The sequence below is a fragment of the Bactrocera latifrons genome, unplaced genomic scaffold, assembly GCF_001853355.1.
Source record: "Bactrocera latifrons isolate USDA-ARS-PBARC rearing strain unplaced genomic scaffold, ASM185335v1 scaffold_189, whole genome shotgun sequence".
Taxonomy (NCBI): Eukaryota; Metazoa; Arthropoda; class Insecta; order Diptera; family Tephritidae; genus Bactrocera; species Bactrocera latifrons.
Genome location: NW_017535396.1, coordinates 271,780 through 293,897, shown reverse-complemented (window position 1 = coordinate 293,897; position 22,118 = coordinate 271,780). Strand labels below are relative to the sequence as shown.

The 22,118-nt window shown below is 32.5% G+C and overlaps 5 protein-coding genes across 9 annotated transcripts; 2 read left to right on the top strand and 3 right to left on the bottom strand.

Annotated features, from left to right (window-relative positions):
* Positions 1-36: 36 nt before the first annotated feature.
* Positions 37-1,143, bottom strand: LOC108967485 (uncharacterized protein C11D3.03c-like). The gene is made up of 2 exons (XM_018930929.1): positions 362-1,143; positions 37-285 (listed from the first exon to the last, which is right to left on the bottom strand). The coding sequence occupies exons 1-2, from the start codon at positions 977-979 to the stop codon at positions 94-96; spliced, it is 810 nt and encodes a 269-aa protein (XP_018786474.1). The 5' UTR covers positions 980-1,143; the 3' UTR covers positions 37-93.
* Positions 1,144-2,501: 1,358 nt separating this feature from the next.
* Positions 2,502-4,129, bottom strand: LOC108967454 (uncharacterized protein C11D3.03c-like). Of its 3 annotated transcripts, none has more exons than XM_018930873.1 (3): positions 3,015-4,129; positions 2,758-2,928; positions 2,502-2,537 (listed from the first exon to the last, which is right to left on the bottom strand). In XM_018930873.1, the coding sequence occupies exons 1-3, from the start codon at positions 3,609-3,611 to the stop codon at positions 2,511-2,513; spliced, it is 795 nt and encodes a 264-aa protein (XP_018786418.1). In that variant the 5' UTR covers positions 3,612-4,129; the 3' UTR covers positions 2,502-2,510. The 3 variants fall into 3 exon arrangements, with proteins under 3 accessions (XP_018786418.1, XP_018786419.1, XP_018786417.1); XM_018930874.1 differs by lacking the exon at positions 2,502-2,537 and having other exon boundaries at positions 2,635-2,928; positions 3,015-3,323; positions 3,384-4,129; XM_018930872.1 differs by lacking the exon at positions 2,502-2,537 and having other exon boundaries at positions 2,635-2,928; positions 3,015-3,916; positions 3,966-4,129.
* Positions 4,130-5,549: 1,420 nt separating this feature from the next.
* On the top strand, positions 5,550-6,794 carry LOC108967473 (DNA repair protein RAD51 homolog 3). The gene is made up of 6 exons (XM_018930908.1): positions 5,550-5,761; positions 5,822-5,928; positions 5,990-6,177; positions 6,256-6,384; positions 6,484-6,672; positions 6,732-6,794. The coding sequence occupies exons 1-6, from the start codon at positions 5,601-5,603 to the stop codon at positions 6,762-6,764; spliced, it is 807 nt and encodes a 268-aa protein (XP_018786453.1). The 5' UTR covers positions 5,550-5,600; the 3' UTR covers positions 6,765-6,794.
* Positions 6,795-8,223: 1,429 nt separating this feature from the next.
* On the top strand, positions 8,224-17,918 carry LOC108967472 (annexin B9). 3 transcript variants are annotated; one of them, XM_018930907.1, is made up of 6 exons: positions 8,224-8,318; positions 12,654-12,733; positions 13,490-13,972; positions 14,040-14,265; positions 14,320-14,501; positions 17,702-17,918. In XM_018930907.1, the coding sequence occupies exons 2-6, from the start codon at positions 12,704-12,706 to the stop codon at positions 17,753-17,755; spliced, it is 975 nt and encodes a 324-aa protein (XP_018786452.1). In that variant the 5' UTR covers positions 8,224-8,318; positions 12,654-12,703; the 3' UTR covers positions 17,756-17,918. The 3 variants fall into 3 exon arrangements, with proteins under 3 accessions (XP_018786452.1, XP_018786451.1, XP_018786449.1); XM_018930906.1 differs by lacking the exon at positions 17,702-17,918 and adding an exon at positions 17,051-17,581; XM_018930904.1 differs by lacking the exon at positions 17,702-17,918 and adding an exon at positions 15,386-16,015.
* A 170-nt stretch (positions 17,919-18,088) lies between these two features.
* Positions 18,089-20,815, bottom strand: LOC108967471 (uridine 5'-monophosphate synthase). The gene is made up of 3 exons (XM_018930903.1): positions 20,357-20,815; positions 19,788-20,295; positions 18,089-19,117 (listed from the first exon to the last, which is right to left on the bottom strand). The coding sequence occupies exons 1-3, from the start codon at positions 20,495-20,497 to the stop codon at positions 18,303-18,305; spliced, it is 1,464 nt and encodes a 487-aa protein (XP_018786448.1). The 5' UTR covers positions 20,498-20,815; the 3' UTR covers positions 18,089-18,302.
* Positions 20,816-22,118: the final 1,303 nt, after the last annotated feature.

Below are 22,118 nucleotides of genomic sequence, written 5' to 3'. Positions count from 1 at the left end.
TAATTTTATTTAATAAGAATTAAAATTACCAAAGCGTTTCTTGTAATGATAACAATTTTTTTTATTAAACTTTTGTAAGACATTTTTGCAAAACTATTGCTTTTTGCGAAAAACTTCGACCTTCAGCGGATGGCAGACATCATCAGGCACCTCTTCACCAACCGTTATAGATACATCACCTTGCGGACAAGCACTCAATGCAACCAAAAGATTCATATCAGCAATAAATTCAATATAATCTCCTTTACGGGCTGGACTGGGCTTACAGAAATATTGTTGAGTATCCTGTTAAATACAAAATATATGAACCGTAACCAACTATAAGAAAGCATTGTATGTAACAAAATTCCTCTATACTCACTCTAGTGAAACCTGTGCACATAAAAATGTTCCATACATCATGCACATCTTCCTCTTTTAAGCCACGTTCCTCGATCACCGCTTTCGTTAGCGAACTGTGACAGCTGCCCACACGATCATTGCCAGTGATCAATTTGTATGTATAATCATCACAACGCGTACCAATCACATCATGCAATGAACCACCATCCTCATCAATTCCATAGGCTGCCAATGAGTCATAAACGAAAGTGGCCATTGGCCTTAAATAAGGTAAATTGCTCCACAAGCGATCGTAAACTTTGAGATGTGTGCTGTGCAATTGACGTGTCTTGCCCGAATAGAAACGTTCTTTGGTATTATCCAAGTTCCAAAAATTCACATCGCCCACCTGTGAGCCCTCGCTCACAGTAATGCGACATAAATCGCCGGTCTGCATTGTCCATGTGCGTGCACTGCGCTTTGGGACGACCACTGTCTCCACAATCTCGCCAGTGAGCGACTTAAAACGTTTGTCGTCGTACAGCGTTTTATCGACCTGTGCCGATGCAGGTTTATTATAACATATCAAAGGTGAGTGCTTAGGAAAAGTACGGTGTTTAAAACCGCGTCCACACCAACCACCATTGTTCGCCGCCATATTTGGGAATAATATGTCAACTATACCTCAAGCAATTACTTAGCAATATATTCTACGCGTAACYTTAGCGATCAAATAGAACTGCAAATTCTAATCAGTAGATGCTAGTTTTTATTCATTTATAAGCAAAATTCAAAGAGAGCAACGTATTTAACAAGTGGGAGTTACATTTTATTCACTTATAAGCAAACTAGAAAGAGAGCAACTTATTTAACCAGTGAGTATAATTTTGAGCAAAACTGGTTGTGATAAGATAAATAGATGACGATTGTACCGATCTTAGGTCTATTGTACCCTCTTCTAAATCACAAAGACCCACCTTTCCGCAGCATATTGATAAATTATTGTAGAATTTATTTATTCGAATGAATAGCTATATAGATTGCGACGGAAAAGCATCCGGAAATTGTAAATAAATTCTCCAGGTAAATGATATTTCAAGTAAATGTATTTTGTCTAAGATGGTACGACCAGGGGCGATGATGAAAATATTAAAAAACTGAAGGACGTGGTGTTTGAAAATCGTCAAGTAAGTGTTGAAGAGATGTCAAGAGAGTTCGATATCTCTCCTGAGTCTGTTCGAATGATTTTGGTGGATGTTGTGGGTATGAAACTTGTCCCATTAAAGCTGAATTTTTCCAAATATAGTACGATTGTGACCGAATTTATAGGCAAAAACGCAATGAGTACCATCAATCACCCTTAAAGCCTTCGCAAAAAGTGTATTACATCTGCTGGTGATTAAATATTTTGCGTTTTATTTACAATTTTCGGGTACTTATTATTATTATTATTATTATTTTCGGGTACTTTTTTGTTGCAATGTATGTAGGTACCATTTGTATATATGGAGATACATATATACATATGCACGCATATTGTTTATTAAGCAGACAGCTACTATATAAATTCGTATGCCATGTTGAATACACAAACAGCATTGGACAACTATGAAATTTAATCGGTGTTTACGAAATGGGATAGAGATCGACTAACTGATCCTATACATTTTATTTATATAAATATGTATACTTTTTATATGTACATATATGTATAAATATGTACGAAACTAATAGAATCTATGGATAGTGTGATAGAATTGTGACTTCTGAAGAAGTCATSTATAAAGTAAAGTTGAATCCAAGAAAAAATATTTAAAGTTAATAAATAATATTATGCACATATATTTAAAATATACCGCTTTTACTTATTTGAACTACCTCGTACTTACTTATATCGTTCTGATAGTTCTCACTTTTTCACAACATGAAACAGCTTTTGCATCAATTGATCTTTACAAATCTACACTTTGGCAAGAAGACAATAACCAGATTTTATGATGAAATTATCACGAATTCGCCTTAATTCGGTTTGAATATTATATCAAAAACAAAAATAAGTAACTACGTTCGGAGAAAAATGCTTGTTGTAAAATGTAAAAACAAATTTTATATTAATTTTTGTGCTAAGAGTGTATTTTTTAAAATCTATCTTTCAATACATGAACATATGTCTAAACGAAAGTATATTGTCAATTATTGTTACTTTTGCGAAAAATTTCAACTTTCAGTGGATGCCACATTTCATCAGGTACTTCCTCACCAAAAAGTAACTACGTTCGGAGAAAAATGCTTGTTGTAAAATGTAAAAACAAATTTTATATTAATTTTTGTGCTAAGCAGGTATCTAGAGTGTATTTTTTAAAATCTATCTTTCAATATATGAGCATATGTCTAAATAGAAGTATATTGTCAATTATTGTTACTTTTGCGAAAAATTTCAACTTTCAGTGGATGGCATATTTCATCAGGTACTTCCTCACCGACCACAACTGAGACATCACCTTGTGGGCAGGCACTTAGCGCAATCAATAGATTAATTTCGGCAATAAACTCGAGATAGTCGCCTTTACGTGCTGGGCTGGGCTTGCAAAAATATTGTTGAGTATCCTGAAATTTTTGACAAAATAGCAAATATTTGATTTGCTATCATATACAAGATGCCATTGCATGTAACAAAACTGTTTTATACTCACTCTCGTAAAACCTGTGCACATAAAAATGTTCCATACGTCATGCACATCTTCCTCTTTCATACCACGCTCCTGGATAACCGCTTTCGTTAGTGAACTATGGCAGCTGCCCACACGATCTTTACCGGTAATCAATTTGTATGTATAATCATCACAACGCGTTCCAACTACATCATGCAGCGCACCACCATGCTCGTCGATACCATAATCCGCTAACGTGTCGTGGACGAGTGTGGCCATTGGTCTCAAATAGGGGAAATTACTCCATATGCGATCGTAAACCTTGAGATGTGTACTATGCAACTGACGTGTCTTGCCCGAGTAGAAGTGTTCCTTGATATTGTGCAAATTCCAGAAATTCATATCACCCACCTGTGAACCCTCACATACAGTAATGCGACACAAATCGCCAGCCTGCATTGTCCATGTGCGAGCGGTGCATTTTGGTACGATCAGTGTTTCGACGATCTTACCTGAAAGTGTTTCAAGTCGTTTGCTTTCATACTCTGCTGGATCAACTTGTGCCGAAGGCGGCTTGTTGTAACAAATTGTTGGCTCATACTGTTTAAAGATGCGCTTTTCCTTCGAAGTACCAACCATTTTTTTGATTTTTGAAAATTTCTTTAAAATTATAACGGCTACTTTCCGTGAACACACACAGAAGTTGTTTAACGTACAAACACTTCTTTTCTATGAACACAAAACTCGGACGGTCTCTATTTATACCTTGTTTAGGTATAACGCAGTTATGTATTTTCCCGGATTTATGTAGTTCAACATGAGAGTATTTGACAAAACTATTTACTGATAAAAGCAATCTCGTGAGCGGTGTCATAAACATTAGCACTTGAAAATTTTCGCTSCAAATTATAGACGGGACCAAAGAGAGGTGCCAATTTGATTCTCTGCAAGTTGTAATTGTATATATGAACCTTCAAGAAAGCACATTCATACACTATTCTACAATGGAAGTGTCATCGAGCCGATTCGTGCTCCGATCTGAACGGTTTCATTGAAGATTGTACCGCAATAATATGTCTAAATAATTGGAAAGGATCCGGCCAAGAACTTTCAACTCCGCACCATACCTTGAAATTGTTTCAGGAATGTTTTCTGTAGTTATAACAGCAACAATAAAATATGACAAATTTCGCTAAGATACCTTATCAAATAAAAATGTTTTCAATACAAAGACTTAATTCCGATAGTTCAGTTTGTATAGTAGCTATGTGCTATATTGGTCCGCTACCGACTGTCAGCTTCAAATAAAAAAAACATTTCAAAATTTGAGATCAACAGGGCTAAATCGATTCAGCTAGTCACACTGACAATTTTTAACTATATTTTATAGTGTTCCAAAAGTCTCCTTATATATCCTGTCCATTTTAGAAAACTGATACGTGTTATTGATTTAAAAGCGTGAATAATAATGTTGGTTGATGTCTGCAATTTTTCCACGTGTACAAGTTTTACTATCTTTTTGTACGAATTTTCGTGAATACTTAATTACTCATCACAATTTTTGCAAGTCCAGTTCAGCACGTAAAGGATACTGCCTTGAGTTTATTGCCGAAGTTAATCTGTTGACTGCGCTGAATGCCTGCTCACAGGGTGATGTATAGATAGTAGTTGGTTTCCGTTTCAATTTAGTTAATTTTTGATACTGCATTTCTAGGTTCCATCTAATATTGAGATTAAATCCTTCTGGCATAGTTTCAATTTCAATTGTTGTTACACCACTATCAATGTCCTCAGTAATTTAACTCATATTTTTTGCCACTGTTGTCAGTAGTATTTTTCAAATGAAATTTACTAAAATAAGTAATTACAAAAACAAAACAAAAATGTAGACAAATGAAGTGGAATTCAGAAAACAACGGTAGTCGCACTAAGGAAAAAATAATTTCCTTTGTGTAATTCAACGTACACCACATGCGAAGTTGCTATTGCTGTTAGAATATTTTTTATAAGCACTAAGGTTAGCTTATTAGACTGCAGGAAAACTAAAATTATAACCTGCACATTTCCGGACATTTTACCACATATTTGTAAATATTTTAACAGTTATTCTAAGGCAATGTTACCAGTTCGGCCTAAATTGAAATTTGTGCTTTGCATATTTACTTTATGGACAAATAAATTATTATTATATAAAAATCACCAAAAAAATAGGAAATCACCGGGAAAACGTTTATGTAAAAAYAATTGTCGGAATCGGAAACAAAAGCACAGAGTTGTATTAAAAGAAAATATATACGTGAAAAATTGGCATCWTGTCAGTAAAAACTAGTATATGTTTCTGATTGTTCTTATTTTATTATTTCTTTTTATAGACATTTGCGCTTTTTGCACTTACTTATTAAGAAATTAAATTTTGTACTAGTTAAACAGTTTAGCAAATCATTACGATTCGATTACGTGATGCGCTTTCATCTAACCCAAGTATAATAATATTAAAAAGTTTTACAACACTGTTGTGGCCATCAGCTGATCATGAAACATAAAACGTAAACAAACCGGCTCCCACCAATTGTAAATAAACCCGCCAAATTTCACAATAATATAAATTTTATTCAAAAGTAAAATACGATGTTTAAAATAAGTTCTTTTGAGATATGGCGACAAGAGAAAGAAATGCCACGCATTATAACTCTTTGTAAAAAATTAGATGATATCTTAGAAGGTGGTCTTGCAGCTGGTTTGATTACTGAATTTTGCGGTGGACCAGGTTGTGGGAAAACACAAATGTGGTAATATCATTGATATAATTTAAATTCGAAAATCGACAAATTAATGATTATAATAAACAGTTTGCAGCTTTGTATCAATGTGCAATTTCCACGAAGAGTGGGTGGCCTTCAGGGCCAAGCTGTGTATTTGGATACAAATCAAGATTTCAGTCCTAATCGTTTGCGAGGTAAAGAAAACTTGAGTTATTTTTTGTCATGTTATCTTTACTAAATAAAAAAATAATTAAGAAATTGCGTACTGTGCCGAAAAACGTTTAATTCGTGCCTTACCCAAAACTGGGTTTGACTTAGGCACGCAATATCCTTTTACAGTTAATTCAATACTGGCAGGAGTAAATTATTTGTATTGTAAAAATCATATAATACTACAAGCGGCAGTCGAGAGTCTACGTGAAATGCTAATTAATAATAATGAGGTACAAATAATTATTTTCATATTCTTAAAAATATTTAAGWTTATGAAATTATATATTATACTTATGCAATTTTGATAGATAAAGCTGATCATCGTTGATTCGTTCTCCTTCCCTTTGCGCTTAATTGAAGATGTGGCAGAACGTATTGGAGTAGTTTATAATTTATTATCGCAGCTACAGCAGTTAGCGACAGATTTTAAAGTAGTAGTAAGTGTCAAAATTTAATTAAAAACAAGAAATCATTCAACTGATATTGTTATGCATATATGCTTAATATTTTCAATATAAATATTTATTTTATTGCAGGTTGTTATAACAAATGAGTTAACAACGCGTATTACTGGCAATGACTGGAACATATGTCCAGCATTAGGCGACAGCCACGGACATAAAATTAATCAGCGCATCATTCTTAGTAAATGTATTGAAGAAAATTGTTTCGTTGCATTGATGGAAAAGTCGAATATAGTACCAAAAGTASCTCTACCTTTCGTGGTACTTTGTCGTCTTTAAAAATTCTTACGTTAAACTACTAAAGATTTTTTTACTTTCAGATTAAACAAAATGGAATTCGTGATTTATCATAAACATCAAACAATTTTTAACTCTAGCTTGCTATAATATATTATTTTTGCAAAGTGGTAAGTGGACCAGCTCCTATCATATGATTATTTTTACCTTCATGATTAATTGCTTTGACGTTATGAAAGTCAATTACTCTATAGAATTCCATAAGTGTAGCAGTGCAATTTAATGTAAAGCGTTTTAGTTGAATTCCAACACGTATTTGTAAACACTAACAGCGTATTCAATGTTTAAAGAGATTTAAAGTTTGTGTGAGTACGAAACTGTTGAGAGACGCGCTCTCTATTAGTTTAAAAAGCACAGTTAAAAATGTAATTTGTTCTCAAGCTTACTTTAATGGTTATGATTCATCCATAGCAAGTACACATTTTTTAAAATTAAACTTAGCACATTATTTATAGTTGTAAGAATTTTCAAAGTGATTTGACGGCGGAAATTAAGAGGAATTCTGAGTTAGACTTACAATAATATCTATCAGTAAGTTTCTAACATTTACAAATCTGAGATAAAATAAGATATGCTTGACATAAAGTTCACATATATTTCATATAGTTAAGATAATGCTAATAAAAATGTAGAATATCTTAAACATTATTTTAAAATGTGCCAGTATATTGATATGTKTACATTAAAGCCGTTGCTACAAGTATGACATATTGCTCGAAACTAGATTTTCTCAAAATATATTTCAAAATCAGTCATTTTTAAACAAACAATAATAAACTACTAAGAATTAATTTATATGCATACATTTATCCATACTTGTACACTATGTATGCATAAAATTGGCGCCAACAATACAGTATAAAACTTGAATTTTACCTTTAATATTTCAGTATTCAGGAATGTTTTTAAAATACAAATCTTAAAAACTCACATTCATTAATAMTTATCTCTTTTAGTCTTGCACAATTCAATCTCTACGGGATACACCATTTGTATTATCTACATATGTATGTTTATTGGTGTTGTCATTAGTCATATTGTTATTGCTTTTATATTTGTTTTTTGTTGATTCACCATGGCTTAATTGCATGACGTTCTTTTGGAAACAAATATGCTGTGAATATGTGCGCTTAAATTTAAGCCAAGTATATGACGTTATTTAGCACAAAGCGTCTAATATAAGAAAGCTCTCGATATTTTGCGCAACAACAGAAAAAATGAAGAATGTTTTATCTTTGTTATAGCCGGCGTTTGGAAATGTTGCTCTCTCTCAGTCCAAGAAGTTGAAATATTTAATTGGAAGAGCATAATACATAGGTGAGAGAGAGAAACTATWGAAAAAGAGGGTCTCCTCCACTCTGAAATCATTTACAAATTAGCATTTGCTCTACATGCCGAAACATTCAAAGCCGGTAGTAGTTTATTGTTAGTGCAGAGCTTATTGACTCTTGTTAGCTTACGCTCCCCCACTGATATTCATCTACTTTTGTTCACTTTCAATGCTCGCGCGAATAAAAGTAATTACATTTGTRCGGCGTATTTCAGTCTACGTTGAGGCGTTGAAGCAGAGAGTGTACACAGTTGGCAGTACAAAAATACATTCGCTTGTGGTAAATAGAAATTTTTTAAAAATAGTTTAATGTACAACTTTCACTTTGTGTGAATATATGTATTTATTTGTGTGCTTTTTTTTTTTTTTTTAATTCTTACACACACAAATTACGTCTGCAGTGCATTTAAAATGTGTGAAATGAGCAAAAAGTGTAGTGAATATCTGTGGCTTTGTGGAGAATATAAAGTTTTACCTCAAGATTAACAAACTGGGCGCGGTTTTCGGTTTTTTGATTATTTATAACGATTATTCTTCAACTGTTAGTTTTTCTATATTTGTATTTATTTTTTGTTCAAAACGAGTAAATTAATTGTTTTTTTGGAAATTATATATATTTCCCATTGGAATGAATAAATTCAAGCGCTCTAACAGCAGCTGATGACATCATCATTCCAACTAAACACCAACATCATCACCGCCAACATTTGTAAATAACAACAACAAAGTGTCTGAATACAAAGGTTAGCAATATGATAAATGCTAAACAAAACCAACTAACGATGTAATTACAATGAATCAACTGAAGACATGCTCACTGTATACAACAATAACAATTAAAAAAAAAAATTGTTCATACATACATATACTTGCACTTAAAACATATGTACATACATCCATAAAAACAGAAATAGTATGTACGTATATGCATATGTATACTTAAGAATCACTGAAATAAGCATGTACGAAGATTTCTTCTGGCAGTCTTTGCCAACGGGGCAGTGCTGTTTGCTGTATATGATAAATAATGTATTAAAAAAGGCTATAGAAAGTTCGATGTGCATAGTATATACATATATTTTGGATATGTATCTACACAAGTGTATATGTAGCGGTATACATTTACACATAGACAACTTCAATTATAGCTTTTATAAAGCGGCATCTGTTTAAGATCGTGTGGCTAAACAAAATGTTTTCGGCATACTTTTGCCTATAGAGCTTAGCTGAAGAGCGTTTTGATCGGCGCAAATGAGAAAAAGTGCTACTGGGTAAAACATATATATGCATACATACATATGTACATATGTATATACATACAGAGTGAATGCAACGGATGTGAGTAATAAAGCAAAAATCGAAGTTACAAGTTCATTATTATATATTATATTATAAATGAACAATTTAAATAACAACATAAATTGCATTTCTTACACCGTATCTTCTCAAACCCTCAACACTTGTAAGATGATTCATGTTCATAATATTAAATAATCGAGCTTCTTATATTATAATTTAATGCATTTTTTTATTGTTGTTAGTTCAGGTGAATGCTTTTTTACAGATTTATTTACTTCCACGAATTTTTTCGTTGATCATATGACTCAGTGTAGCGTAATGAAGTATTTCAGTGTATACACATTTATACATATACATATATGTACAATACCTGTGTAAATATATATGTAGATACATACATGCATACGAATATTTCTGTTTGTCAATGATTCATTGTATGTATAGTCATCGATCTTAATGGTTTTATTGTTAGTTGTTGTGTGAAATTCCAAAAAAAAAAATAAAAAAAAATGCAAAAAAGCTATACCAAATTATTTACGAAGTTAAAGAAATACAAACATGATTTTAATTAAGTTTGGAATGCTTTTTGCCGCTAAGGTAACAATCAAAAGTCGCTAAAAAGTTTTACCATTTCTCCTCCTCTTTCTAAATAATACAAAATCTCTTACTTGAACAACTCGCAGTTTATTTATTAATTATTAATGCAGTTATTGTTATTTTTTAATATTTTAATTCGAACTTTAATTTTCTTTACTGCCTTATTGGCGAATTTTGTGCAAAAATATTCCATACACAAATATTCTAATTAACAAAGTGAATACATAACATTCAAATATGTATATGTAGTTATATACRCACCTGTGTGCAAATTCCTTTGAATATATTACATTTGCTGCTAAATGGCTGTGTCAATTGCTAAAGGCTTACTCGCTCTAAAAAGCTCACTTTGATGATTTCTTCTTAAATTTTGTATTCTGCATTTGTTTTCCTGCTTCAGATTTCATTACAGTTATCTCGCTTAAATATCACACCTACATATGTATGTGATCTTTTCGTAGGCTTCTTTAGAGCTGAGCGTGGTGTCATGGTGGATTGCCCTTACGAGCAAATATCTCGCTTTGTGTACGCGGTCACAATTGTTGCAATCAAATGTGAAAACCGGGTGTGGTTTTTTCATGCGATTCCAGTAGCTCAATCCGAATATTTATAAYACATATGTGTATATGCATGTACCTATACAATTTGCCGGTTGTGAAAGATTTTGTTGCTTCGCATTTTAGGCGCTTAATTCTACTATGTACTTTCACATGTGATATACACACATATAAATATATACATATACAGTGTATGTCTTAGAAATGCAAACCAGTTTTGGAATCAAAGCACAAAAAATTTACAACCAGCAAGCTTCTCCGTCAGCCACGTCACACCAAGCTTTGTTCTTGTTAGCTTTTATTTCAACTTTCGTATATGCTTTTTGTACATATTTATGGTGTTTTTCACATCTATATTTTTATAATTTCTTTATGGCTTRGTATTAAAATCATAAAACGCACTTGTTCGCATTCAAAAGGCAATTCCAATTTTTCTTCGGTTTCTTTCGACTCACATTCTACTTCAAGTTTGCTCTCTGGGCGTGAATTATTTTGCTGAATTGCTTATAAAGCGCATTGTCAAGAATTTTAAAGACGTGTTCAAGAATAGAGCCATCGATTCTCTTAACAAAATGACCTCAAAATGTATTCATTTCACTAGAATAATGGCTTTTATTGTCGTTCATCACAGCCTTTTGAGTGTGATCTATCTATATAATATGTGTGCATGAATATATGTATTTATGTATATAAAAAAACGTATGTATATAAAAAACTTATTTGCTTGCTGTTTAGTCGAGCGCCTCTCCCAAGTTTGAAGGCGCCATCGCATTTTGAATAAGTTTTTGTGAGTAGTTGAGTTTGTGAGTTAATGTTTGTCGGAAAAAGTATATAAGGATGTGTTACATGTCTACCGAGATTTCAACTATCCAGACTGTCGCCGCAAACCGGCGTATGTCACAATCCACTCTTTACACACCTATAGTTTGACGCGGTGTCCTTATRTACTCGTTCATGAATATATTTGTATGCCTATATGCTGCTAATATTAACCTACAAATATAAACTTTGAATGTTGGTTCATGCTTAAGAGTGTATGTTATATGTTATGAGCAAATAGTCTGCCCAGCCCATATATACAAACATACGCTGCTTGTATGTACACATTCTGTATATTGACCCGACAAAACTTTCACTTTCAACTTGTACAGAACTTTGTATGCAGCGTTTGACCCCTTTGAGTCACTTTTACAATGGAAGAGCAATGCAAGTTTTATGTTTGACCAACTTTTTACTAATTCCAGAAAATAAAATACATACATACATATGTATATACATACATACGTAATTACCTCAAGATTAACAAACAATACATAATTACACATGGTCGCCAATGGACTGCGGTCTGGCGCCATCCTTGGAAGCAAGTGTGATTTGTTTTTGGCACTCAAAGGACAGATTGCGACGCAAGTTAAATATAATTTATTGTGTCTAAAGTAGCGTGTCCTTATTGAATGAGGGTGTGTTCCATTGGCTATACGCGAAATATTAAGTTACTGGCTTACATAGATCGGTGTGTATGTTACATATGTAATTCTTGTTTTTCTAAACCGTATTCTGCCACTTTTTGGTTTTAATTTCTGTTTTTGAATGGCGTCATCGTTTTGTATACACAACAATTTTCYGAATGCTAAGCGTATAAGTACACACGAGTATGTATGTGCTATTTCACATGCCATGGCGTATGCGTAAAACGCTAAAGCTAATAAAAATGTGTGGTTAGGGTAGCTAGGTTTCCAGATAATGTRTGTATGGTGCTGGTGTTTCTTTTGTAGTTATTGTTTCTAATAGTTTTAGCTTTTTTAGTCGAAATGACGCATTTATTTGTATATATATATTTTTTTTTTTTTGAAATTCGGTTTTCAGGAATTAATTGTTTAGATATAAATTTTAACAGTACAAGAAAATAATTTATTCTGGCGTTTCAAAGTTATATTGAACAAAACGTTCAGATAGTGTTTTGGTTACGTGCTAATTACTCTATTTAGTAASTTATATTGAATAAAACAGCTTCTGAACGGCGGCGTCATTGGGCCGCAACACTTTSTGAACGTTTTGTTCAATATAAGTTACTGTAATAAAGTAATTAGCACGTAACCTCTAATACATATATAGTCTTATGATATTTTAATAGAATGATATTCTTTTCTATTTCATTTCAGCGTGTTTTTTACATTTTTAAGTAACTAAATAAACTAAGAAACCAAACAAAATGAGCTCCGCTGAATATTATCCATTCAAGGTGAGTTTATGAATTACTAAATTTATTCTGTGAGTCATAAACTAATTTTTATTATATACGCGCAATTTTGAGTGCACCAAGTWATTGTTTAGCAAAGGTTATTCATCGTATTGCCTATATTAGGGTATACAAACATTGCACACTATGAAGATTATGATATATGTATGTATATATCAATGAGGATTATCTATGAAGATTATCATACGTTTTATAAAAATTGTGATTTCGAAGCATAAATTGCAATTTTATCGGTTGAGAAATCTTTGCACATTTGACTGCACGTACAAAAGTAGAAAATATATATATATATTACTTATTGGTTTATGTGTGTATATAAATCTGTAGGTATCCCAAAATGTTTCRACTTTCATTTCGAAATCCATATACAAATTTTATACACATCTTAAATTATACTTCTATAATATTAATAAGGAGATTTTATTAACAAAATAAATAATGTGAAACTGTTAYTACTATCAATTGTCAGATTGTAATTGAAATGCACGAATGTGTTTTCACAACTTTCTGCTAATCTAATCAGTTAGTTTGTACGACAAAGCCTGTTAAATATTTGCAAAATGATAAATCCGCGCAGTTTATTATCTCTTTTGTTTAATAAATTTTTCTTATCATACCGAAACGTATATGAACATACATATGTTCATGTATGTCTATGGATAAMATACAATTGATTGATTTATTTATGATAAAAGGGTGTTGTAATACTATTAAAACTTTCGCAATTTTCTTTTACAGTGYACCCCTACCGTCTACCCCGCTGATCCATTCGATCCCGTCGAAGATGCTGCCATTCTACGCAAAGCCATGAAGGGTTTTGGCACCGACGAAAAGTCCATCATCGAAATCTTGGCACGTCGCGGCATCGTGCAACGTTTGGAAATCGCTGAAGCTTTTAAAACTTCCTATGGCAAAGATTTGCTTTCCGAACTGAAATCAGAATTAAGCGGCAAATTYGAGAATGTTATCGTCGCATTGATGACACCATTGCCACAATTCTATGCTAATGAATTGCATGACGCCATTTCGGGGTTGGGTACCGATGAGGAGGCAATCATTGAAATTCTTTGCACACTCTCCAATTATGGTATTAAGACCATTGCACAGTTCTACGAACAGAGCTTTGGTCGTTCATTGGAGTCGGACTTGAAGGGTGATACCAGCGGACACTTCAAACGCTTGTGCGTATCGCTGGTGCAGGGTAACCGCGATGAAAACCAGGTAAGTTATAATTTTATTTAGAACGTGATTTTTGTATATGTATACACGTTTTCTAAATTTCTCTTAGGGTGTTGACGAAGCCGCCGCTGTTGCAGATGCACAAGCTTTACATGAAGCCGGCGAAGGTCAATGGGGTACCGATGAGTCCACATTCAATTCAATTTTGATCACACGTTCGTACCAGCAGTTGCGACAGATCTTCCTCGAATACGAAAATATCTCTGGTAACGATATTGAGAAGGCGATTAAGCGCGAATTCAGCGGCTCCGTGGAGCGTGGCTTTCTCGCAATCGGTAAGTGAGGTGTTGTAGTACAATTTTATGAAGTAATAATATTTGTTATTGCAGTGAAATGTTGCAAGTCGAAGGTTGACTACTTCGCCGAACGTTTATACGAATCCATGCATGGTATGGGTACCAAGGACAAGACGCTCATTCGTATTGTGGTTAGTCGTTCGGAAATCGATTTGGGAGATATTAAAGAAGCATTCCAAAATAAATATGGCAAGAGCTTGGAATCATGGATTAAGGTAAATTAAATGGTTTTATACCTATATTTTTTTTATTAACTTATTAGTAAAGCTAGGACTTTGCAGTGCTTGGTTAAAAACTTAAATAATAATATACTTATAACACATATGTGTAAATATTAGCATATAACTGCAAAGTCCGGTTTATATAAATTTATTTTTTAAATAGTTTTTTTGATTTGACTAATGGGTTCTATTTTAAATCAATCGGTGTTTGTATGACTTTCTCATTTTTTGTTATGCTGAATTAAGATTGCATGTTTATATTTTAATTATTATTTCTCACACATATTTGGTAGTGGCTTTGATAGTTAGAAAGTTTCTTGTAAAAAAGAGGCTTTCATAATCAGGAAGCTTCTTGTATAAAAGATATTGCAATGCAAATGAGTATATATAACTTTTTCAAAGAAAAATTTAGGTACAAAGATAGTTGTGTTATACTATAAAAATTAGTACAGCATTATGCTATCATACAACCTTAAAAAATTAAAACATCTTTCGAAATTTGGTCGCTATCAAATGGCTTGAACTATTTTATACAAGTATATRCTAATTTTGTGCTTAATTTTGTTAGTTTTTTGGGTAGTTTGTTATTTTATTTGCTTGTTGACATTAATGCCTAATTTTCCAAAAAAACGAAAAATATTTTATAAAATTTTGTTAAATGCTTGCTAGCTTGACTTCTCCTTAATTTGTGTGATTGCAAATTATTTAAAACCAATATTTTTTCTGTCACTCTGCCCATTTCCACGGTGAAAAGAAGATAACCTAGAGAAAAGATTTATGGTGTAACACCACAAAGAAAACCCTTTTTTAATCTTAATTATTTATTCGTTTCTGTTCAAAATCCGAACTCAAATAAAATAAACATTCGACTTTTTCAGGGCGACACCTCTGGCGATTACAAACGTGCCCTATTGGCTATTGTCGGATTCTAAGACCGAAAATAGACTTTCAAAGAAAACAAATAAAACTGAATGTATTTTTAATTTACTAAAAGTACCTAATGATGAAAGAAATATTGTATAAACAACGGAAGTCAAACAAGCGAAATGCAAATGGCGGTGCTGTTCACCGTTTATCTCCTAAAAATATGCCTTATATATGCACGTCAAAGCGCACATAAACTTACTCGTTCATACATATAAAATCTCAAGAAAACATTCTCAACTCAACTACCTATTTATCTACAAATTAATCTGCCTATAAATTATTGTATATAGTTGAAGTTTGAATAATTGTTGACTTTTGTAAAGAAAATAGCAAAAAGTGCCCGTTGAGGCATTAAATGTTATTCTACTAGTATACCATTCACACTTTTTTACGTCGAATATTATTGTGTTATGCATCCAATCTCAATTGTTATTTTTATTTATGTATTATTCCACCTTAAGGAACATATTTTATATATGAAAAATCATTTGCGCTCGGTTTTCCTTATATATATACTTAAATTTACATATGTAGTTGAAACAAATGCTTATGAATAAATGTGCATTTCATATACAAACAAAGTGAGAACTATTTATTTATTTTCAACATCCCACATCACAATTGATGCTATCAATGCTAAACTTTATCATGCTTATCTAATCAGATCGTAAATTAAAAAAAAGAGTCGCTAGCTTAATAGTCAGGTTTAAATGATAGAAAACGGGCTAATAAGTACAAAGTACTCAAAGGTGGATTTATAGAAGCGATACAATTAATCGTCAAAATACTAATATATATTGGGAATATACTAATTTTAATATAAAGTAGTTGTTTTTGTATAACTTTAAGGTATTATTTTGCCTATTGCATATTATATACATATCTAGTCAAAAAGTCAAAATTTGTACCTCTTTTTTGTAAAATCATTTAAAACAGATATTAAAATCTGGAGTAAAGTCTACACTAACACCATTCTGTTTTTGGCATAACTTATATTTAATTGGGTACATATAATAATAATAAATGTATGTACTTGGATAGCTATATTACAAAAATATTTCAAAAGTGGAATGCATTCGAAAAAAACATATTAAAAGAAAACTACATTTAAATTATATTTGTCTTTCCATAAAAAATATCTTGATATATATTAGTAACCCAGATACATTTTTTATAAAGAATGCAAAATAGTAAGAACAATAATTGAATTAATAACTGGCAGCCTTGCAAATTTAATATATGATCGTAACTATGGCTGTTGAAAATACTAAAAATTGCCATTAACATTTAATAGTTGTAATAGTTGGTTATTCAGATCATTTTGGCAAACATAAAATTTCGTATACTTTATCAAATTTATAATCCATATACACTGATGAAGCTTTTGCTTGCATTGACCGAACACAAGCACGCGCTCATAATTATTAACAAAATTCACCCAAACTCTAATTAACTTATATAATTATTTTAAGCAACATTGTAACTGTTACCAACCTTGTACAAATATTTAAAAACTTCTCTTTGCTTTTGTCTCTTCTTCTTTCTATTAACTGCCTTTTTGAAAACACTTCAACCCACCAAATCCCCACTAATCTGCAACGTTGTGTGCTTTGCAGGAGGATTCACAGTCCGAGATCGGTTTTGCKCTTGTCACTATGGTTGCCTGGTAGAATGCTTGATGTTTACAGTAGAACTACATACTTACATATGTAAAAGACAAGACGAAGAAAGCATCATAGTGCAGCTCGAATAAGGCTTTGCATTTAAGGTTATCTGATAAACAAAAAAAAAAAAAATAATAAATGCCAAAACGCCTTTATATGATATTAACAAGCTTGTGATTATAAAAAAAAACAACTACTTAAATATCTTGAAACAAAAAAGTATGAACAACGTTCGACCGCAAACAAACATGCTTTAACTATTTATAAAAGTTTTCAAAATTATTTCTTGTATGTAGAGCTCATATTGCTATTACATTCAGGACTTTGCGTAGAAATGTCTTTCTTTTGGGATATAGATAAAATGTAAAGCTAAAAGTATTGTTTTAAAATTTTTGGCGTATACCTTACATTTATATGTCGTATGTATTAACTCTTTATTCAAAACTTTTTTACTAAAAATATATTTAGTATATTTGAAAACTATATTTTCAAGTGCAACAACCGATTTCATCAAATAAAGTATTATTCGCGAACAAATAAACACAGACTTTTAATTGATGTTAAAATGTACATTTGCCATGTTTCTTCTTTTATTTTTTACAGGATGACGTGAATGGTGATAGCGGCTATGCTTTAAGCACTTTGGCGTCTTATTAAAATTTGTCCTAACATATTTAACTAGTGGATTAATTTTCCTATGGAGAAGTACTTCTACTCATCGTACAAACCTATTTAAACATATTAGTAAAAATTCGGATACGTATTGTAATATTATTATTGTGCTTCTCTTTAAATTGAACAAACAAGTATTTACCCAATAGCCTTCCTGTGTTTTATTGAAACAAATCAAACTTTTTGGGTTATAGATTTGTTAACTTAAGAGCACACGTTTCTCATTGGAAATGTTTGCCCTTTCACAACCCGCAGTCATCATTTGATCGGTTATATACAGTTTTAAAAACTTGTACCCTTAATGAAAATTGACTTTACAATTTTCTATAATTTTTATTATTGGAACATAAAATTCCTACAGATTATTTATGGTTACTATCAAAAGTGCAAAATCAAATGCTTGAATTTCCCATTTGACAAAAATAATAATTAAAAGACAGATTTATCAAATTTTAATTAATAATTATTTGTACCCTTGCCATAATTATAAAAGGTAAGACAAATATTTAYTATAGAATACATTCCTATGATCCTATTTCGCTATGCGATCAGTATATGCTGACCAAAGTCGATCACGGTATAGAGCTGCTGCTTTTTCAACACACTTAGCTTGTAAAATTCCACGTCCCACCACACCGATATCGGCACCACGTTCCTGCACTACATGTTCAGGCGTTTGATATTGCTGCCCCAGCTGGTCAACAGTATCATCGATTTTTACACCAGGTGTAAGTTGAACTAAACCAGGAAAATGAAAGCAGCTGGCCGATTGACACACAACACCAGCAACAAAATCAATATCTGCGCCTTCAGTTGCAATCTTACTAGCCGCTTCTGAATACTTAGCATCGATTAAACTGCCTGAATTAGACAATTCGGCAAGTAAAAATACGCCATGTTTTCTTCCATCTGATGCACTGTCATCAAGACCGGCTTTSAGTCCTTTCAATATGCTACGGCCTGAAAGTGCGTGTGCTGTAACCAAATCCGCCCAGTTCGCTATTTTATATACGCCTTTGCCATATTGAAGGGATACCGTATTTCCAATATCGGCAAATTTACGATCTTCCATTATTAAGAAATTGTGTTTATCAGCCAAGCTGCGTAACTTCTGTATAAATGCTTCATCGAAATCCTCTACGATGTCAACGTGTGTTTTAAGGACGCAAATATAAGGCCCACAAATTTCAGCAATATTAAGAATTTCATCAGATTTAGTGAGGTCAGCGGCAAGGCAAAGATTTGTCTTTTTGCTAGCCATCAGATGGAAAAGCTGCTTGGCTAGCTCAGATTTCGCTAAAGTGGCGCGATGCTCGAACGAAAGCTTAGTCCTTGAGAATTCATTAGCTGAAAGTAAGAAAAGGGAAAAATCATAGTCAAAATACTTTGAAATAATAATACAAATATTTTTAATTTAAACGCTTTACTCGTGTTAGTAGTTAACGTTACCAGAACGAAAGAGCATTTTACCTGATCAAGAACAATCATCGCTGCAGCATTCCGCAAACAACAACAGTTTTAGATACAATGACGATATCAACCAAAATTGCTTGGAACAATTAAACAAGCAAATATTCTAAATCTAATTAAATTTTGCTATAATATTATCTCATCAATCAGTAAATATCTGAATGCTACTAATAAATAAATATTATTATTAAGGTAATAAAACATATATCCAACAATTGTTATAAGCTAATCAATTTATGTATGATGATGATGATAGACATATGTATGTATTTTGGGTTTTTCACGACTATACTATAATTATTGATAATTTTTTTATAGTGATATTAATTTATATATCGTATATTAATTATGCGCAAACGTTTTATTATATTTTGTTGCCTATGCTTTCTATACTAAACTGATATTAATAAAACCTTTTGATATCTTAACAATCTGGCATATAATTTAATGAAAAAATTGATAAAAATAAAAATTGCAAAAAGATTTACCCAAATAAACACAACCATTCTTTATTTAAATGACTTACTTTTTCTGTATGTTTACTCACCAACTTTACTCTGTGGATTTACAAACGATCCATCGCCCTTAATTTGAGATGTAGCAATATATTTTGCAACAGCTTCCACAGTGTCGCGTTGAATCTTTCCCGCATCGAGCAATGTGTTAAGGAGAAAAGACAGCGTAAATAAAGAGTGCACGCACACTTGCTGTTTTGCGATATTCACCGCTCCCCCTTGCTCTCGATCAACAACCACGACGGCATCGGTGACAACAATACCTTCTCTTTGCAAATCGCGTACTGTATCCAAAACGCTTGAACCAGATGTTATGACATCTTCAACAATTAGACACGTGTCTCCCGCATTATAGAGACCTTCAATAAGCTTTTTTGTACCATAATCTTTTGCTTCTTTACGTCGCACCAGCATAGGGGTACCTTGCTGTACGGAGACCAAAGTGGCCAATGGAAGAGCTGTATATGGAACACCACAAACATGTTTCGCCGTCAATTGGTGCTCTTTGATGTGGGCGGCAATCAAATCCGAAACTGTTTTCTATAAACAAAGTTAGAAGTGTAAAAACATACAAATGAATGTATATTAAAATAGAATCTACCATCACTTCCGGATAGCTAACAATTACGCGTAAATCAAAGTAAACAGGTGAATTAATGCCCACTTTCATTTTGAAATCGCCGAATTTGAAAGCATTGATTTCATATAATTTTATTGCGAGAGCCTTTCGTTCATCAGCCATTTTAGTGTATTTTTTTTTAACAGGTGTTGAAATATAACTGCCTAATATTAGTCGCTTTTGAAAKCTATCACAAATGCACGTTTTTGGAATGGTAGAAATCACGCTGCCGCTGAGATATCTAATAAGGTATTGACGACTCCAATGAGCGATGGCGAACAACTGTGATAAGATGTTTCCAACCGGCCTGCAAAGTTAGCATGAGTAGGGTTGACATTCCCCGACAATAGTTGCAGACCTATTTCGTAAGTATGTTTTTATAACTAATGTATAATTATTTAAAACTGTATTTCGCCTAACATATGTTTGTTTGTTATAACATGGTTATTAAAGTGTTTTCTTTACTAAATTGTTTAATTAAAAATCCACTATCTCCAATAAAAAAATATGATTTGGTAGCTCTGTTTTTTTATCAAGGTGTTGTCAGATTACACACTCAATGTGTTCGTAAAATTAGGYGAATTTAATAACACAGTGTTAGTAAAAGTGTTTGAATTTCAAACTTCGTGAGCTGTTCTTCATTAAGTGTCAGTTTAATCCGGAAAGAAAAACTTTGATTTTAGTACTGTTGTATTTTCTTAAAGTTTCACTTGTCTGCTTACTAAACTTATAAATGTGTAAAGACTTCTGTTCGGCCATATGTTCCGGGTCTGCCTAATTTTATTCATAAGTCTTTACTGAGTTGTTGATTTTTTTTTTTAAGAAATGATACGCGACTTTTACTAAATTCCACTAAATTTTTATTTCGTCTATTAGGGTAAGTACAATTGGGAGTTATTATRTAAATGTCTATAATTTCAAAATCCATTTAGTGATTAGTGACTGTTTAAAATTGAGTGTTCAAAAAGCCGCTTTAAATCTTTCTTTAAAGCGCTTTGAGATATTTATACTTTGAAGAGTATATATTAAGCTTGCAACGAAGTTTGTAATACCAAAAAATGAGACAACGAGTACCCTTTAAGTCACCTTGTAACTTTCAAGTTAAATCACATTAAGGCGCGGCGCCTGCTTTTCTTATATAAAGACAGCTGTTCGCCAGCTTGCCCTGAAGACAACGTGTCACTTACRATCAAATCAAATCGAGGGCGAGTATCACCTAAGCATTGATCAGGCACGGCGCTTGCTTTATTTATATAGCGACAGCTTGCACCCAGCTTCCTCTGAAGCCAACGTGTCGCTTACAAATCAAAGCACATCGATGCGCGAGAGTCACCTAAGCACWGACAAAGCACGGCGCATGCTTTATTTATATAGCGACAGCTTGCACCCAGCTTCCCCTTAAGCGAACGTGGCGCTTGCAAATCAAAAMACATCGATGCGCGAGAGTCACCTAAGCACTGACCAGGCACGGCGCCTGCTTTTMTTTTACGGAGCCAGCTGGCAGCARTTTCCCCTGAAATCACTTGTGTCTGTTTAAGATTTTTTTATGAAATAGTTAAAATCTATTTTAAGAAATGTCTGAGGATTATAATATAACATTTTAATAATTTTTAATATTCTGTTAAATTTTAATGGAGAAAATAAAAAAATAGCATTGCAAAAAATATTCTAGAGCGTCTTGAAAAAATTTGAAATTCAGCGCACATTATAACTCGGTGATCATTTAAAATCAAAATTATATTGT

Bases quoted from the DNA above. Each gene is read 5' to 3' on its own strand.
- LOC108967485 (XM_018930929.1), bottom strand. From the start codon at position 979: ATGGCGGCGAACAATGGTGGTTGGTGTGGACGCGGTTTTAAACACCGT. The intron at 286-361 runs GTGAGTATAGAG...TGTATTTAACAG, and splicing joins TGTGCACAGGTTTCACTAGA to GATACTCAACAATATTTCTG.
- LOC108967454 (XM_018930873.1), bottom strand. From the start codon at position 3,611: ATGGTTGGTACTTCGAAGGAAAAGCGCATCTTTAAACAGTATGAGCCA. The intron at 2,929-3,014 runs GTGAGTATAAAA...CAAAAATTTCAG, and splicing joins TGTGCACAGGTTTTACGAGA to GATACTCAACAATATTTTTG. The intron at 2,538-2,757 runs ATTTTTCGCAAA...CTGAAAGTTGAA, and splicing joins GCCATCCACTGAAAGTTGAA to ATTTTTCGCAAAAGTAACAA.